Source organism: Bos indicus x Bos taurus, chromosome 5, assembly GCF_003369695.1.
Source record: "Bos indicus x Bos taurus breed Angus x Brahman F1 hybrid chromosome 5, Bos_hybrid_MaternalHap_v2.0, whole genome shotgun sequence".
NCBI classification, from domain to species: Eukaryota; Metazoa; Chordata; class Mammalia; order Artiodactyla; family Bovidae; genus Bos; species Bos indicus x Bos taurus.
The window spans coordinates 62,609,326-62,612,902 of record NC_040080.1 but is presented as its reverse complement, the minus strand read 5'-3'; the positions used below and the strand labels follow the sequence as shown (position 1 = coordinate 62,612,902).

The following is a 3,577-nucleotide window of genomic DNA, read 5'->3' as shown; positions in this document are numbered from 1 at the left end:
CATTCTACTATAAGCCATAGCTTTCCCTTTTCATTGACTTTTACTTGATCCATTGATTGTTTATTTGTACAGATTCGTGCATTCCAAGTTTTCAGTGGGTTATAATTCATTGTTGTATTTAATAATCCTGATCCTCAAAAGGTCTCCCATTTTCTCAATTAGACATCTTTAAGCTGACTTCTGTAGGCCTTGAGACAAGCTCCCATTTATTATCTAAGGATTTCCTTTTCTTCTGGAATAATAAGATGTTACATGTTCACTTTTTACCTCCTCCACTCAGCCCTAGTTGGCCAAATTTTTAGAGATCCTGATTCATTTTAATGAGACACAAATATGGACTGTAGGTGAGCTCAGTGAACTGTGGTATCTTTCTTCTCAGCCATTTTAGTTGTCTGAAGACATATATGGAAGCATATACACATATACTATACTACAGCATAAAAATATCCCCAGATATAAGCATGCAAGAGCCTCTTGATGAAAATGAAAGAGGAGAGTGAAAAAGCTGGCTTAAAACTTAACATCCAAAAAACTAAGATCATGGCATCCAGTCCCATCACTTCATGGCAAATAGATGGGGGAACAATGGAAACAGTGACAGACTTTATTTTCTTGGGCTCTAAAACCATTGTAGATGGTGACTGCAGCCATGAAATTAAGACATACTTGCTCCTTGGAAGAAAAGTTATGACCTAAAGCAGAGACACTACTTTGCTGACTAAGGTCCGTCTAGTCAAAGCTATGGTTTTTCCAGTAGTCGTGTATGGATATGAGAGTTGGACCACGAAGAGAGCTGAGCACTGAAGAACTGATGCTTTTGAACTGTGGTGTTGAAGAAGACTCTTGAGAGTCCCTTGGATGGCAAGGATATCAAATCAGTCAATCCTAAAGGAAATCAGTCCTGAATATTCATTAGAAGGACTGATGCTGAAGCTGAAACTCCGATACTTTGGCCACCTGAAGTGAAGAACCGACTCATTAGAAAAGACCCTGATGCTGGGAAAGAGCGAAGGCAGGAGGAGAAGGGGACAGAGGATGAAATGGTTGTATGGCATCACTGACTCCAATGGACATGAGTTTGAGCAAGCTCTGGGAGTTGGTAATGGACAGGAAAACCTGACGTGGTGCAGTCCATGGGGTAGCAAAGAGTTGGACACAACTGAGGGACTGAATTGAACTGAACTGATGTTGGGTGCATAAATATCTACAAGGGTTATATCCTCTTGTTGGACTGACCTTTTTAACATCTTCTTTTTTTCTCATTCCAGTTTTTTTTTTTTTTTTCTTAAGGTCTATTTGTCTGATGTAAGTATAGATACCCCTGCTTTCTTTTGGTTTCCACTTTCATGAAATATTGTTCTGCATCCATTCACTTTTGTGCTGTGTATGTCCATAACAGTGAAGTTAAATTTTTGTAGGCTTCACACAGTTGGGACTTTTTTCTTTTTTAAGATGTATTCACCACTCTATTTTTAAACTTTAAAAGAAGTACAGTTGATTTACCACTCTGTGTTTTTTGATTGGAGAAATGTCCATTTACACTGAAAGTAATTGTTGATAAGTATGGATCTACTATTGCCATTTTGTTATATGTTTCTTTCTGTTTTGCAATTCTTTATTTTCTTTCTTCTTCTCTTTGTAATTGGATGATTTTTTTGTAGTGATATACTTAGATTTCTTTATCTTTTGTGTATCTATTAGAGATTTTTGCTTTGTGTTTTCCATGAGACTTATAAAAATAGGTCTGTAGCAATATTTTTAAGATGAATAACACTTAAGTTTGAAGGCATAATGAAGATCTCCATTTTACTCTTTCTGCCAAATAATATGTTCATAAATTTGGATTAGGTCTTCTTTCTTTGTCATTGTATGGTTATGTATCTTTTAAGGTAAAAATGGGTTGATTTTTTTTCAAACTGCTTTCAGTTTTATGTCCTCCCACTCATCTTTCTTGATATAAATTGCTTTTATTTTTTAATATTCAGATTAACATGTTTCTAAATGTCAAAACTATATGAAAGCTATAGGAAACATTAAAATTATTATAGAAATGTTACTCCTCAATGGGAAAGATTTAAAATATTATATGTGGAATACCAGAGAGAGTTTGTACGCTGATGAAATTAATCTAGAAATGAGGAAGAAAATAATGAGAGATGGAGAGATGCTACATGAGAAACTAAATGTGTATTAAAAATTTTTTTTTGAGATTATGAGATTGGCATCAGAAAATAAGAAAATAACACTTATACAGAGATTATTATCTCCTAGTGTTATATGGCATAGCTTATTTAACTCTCAGAATAACACTATGATGTAGTATTATCATTAAAGCCATCTTATTAAGGAAGACAGTGGGAGCACAGATCGGTTCAATGACCTTCCCAAGGTTTCTCATGCAGTAGAGGACAGAGATATGATTGAACTCACACAAAATGCTTTTATCTTCCCTGTGGTACATTCAGTGGCTTTTGAGGGCATCATTTCATGAAAGATGAATCAAGTTATAGAAGGAAATGCATGTGACTGATTTAATTGTCATTTAAAGGCATCATTTGATCCTGTCTTATTTTGAAATTGTTCCTCAGATCCAATTTCTGTGACTTTCATGTGAGGATTAGACAATACTACCAAGTCAGTGATGAGAAACCATTCAGCAATAACAGCATTTATCATACTGGGTTTGACAAATGACACACAACTAGAGATTTTGATTTTTGTCTTTTTGTTGGTCACATATATGTTAAGTGTAATTGGGAATCTGACCATAATTTCTCTCATCTTTGTGGATCCTCATTTAAAAACAGCTATGTATTTTTTTCTTCAAAATTTCTCTTTCTTAGAAATCTCATTCACAACGGCCTGTGTGCCCACATACCTCTACATCATATCAAGTGGGGACAAAATGATCACCATCAATGCCTGCTTCAGCCAAATCTTTTTTATTGTCCTTTTTGGAGCTACAGAATTTTTCCTCTTGACTGTGCTGTCTTATGACCGCTACTTGGCCATCTGCAAACCCCTTCACCACATGAGCATCATGAACAGCAGAGTCTGCAGGAGCCTCATTCTCTCTTTTTGGGTATCTGGCTTCTTGATTATCCTTCCACCCTTTGGCCTGAGTGTTCACCTGGAATTCTGTGACTCTTTTATTGACCATTTTTTCTGTGATGCTTCTCCAATACTGAAGAATGCATGTTCAGATACATGGTTCATAGAGCAGCTGGTTATATTCTGTGCTGTTTTGACCTTTATAGCGACTCTTGTGTGCATAGTTCTGTCCTACATATACATTATTAGGACAGTTCTAAGATTACCCTCTGCTCAGGAAAGGAAAAAAGCCTTTTCCACGTGTTCTTCCCACATGATTGTGGTTTCCATCACCTATGGCAGCTGCATTTTTATGTATGTGAAACCTTCAGCTAAGGATGAAGTGGCCCATAATAAGGGAGTTTCTCTGCTGACTACATCTATTGCCCCTATGTTGAACCCTTTCGTTTATACCCTGAGGAATAAACAAGTAAAGCAGTCTTTCCATGGCATTCTTAAAAGGTTAATATTTTATTCAAAAAAGTAG

At 36.0% G+C, this 3,577-nt stretch overlaps 1 protein-coding gene across 1 annotated transcript; it reads left to right on the top strand.

Annotated features, from left to right (window-relative positions):
- The first annotated feature begins 2,641 nt into the window (after positions 1 to 2,641).
- Positions 2,642 to 3,577, top strand: LOC113893735 (olfactory receptor 6C2-like). The gene has a single exon (XM_027543605.1). The coding sequence runs from the start codon at positions 2,642 to 2,644 to the stop codon at positions 3,575 to 3,577; it is 936 nt and encodes a 311-aa protein (XP_027399406.1).

Excerpts from the sequence above, each read along its gene's own strand:
- LOC113893735 (XM_027543605.1), top strand. The coding sequence starts at position 2,642 with ATGAGAAACCATTCAGCAATAACAGCATTTATCATACTGGGTTTGACA.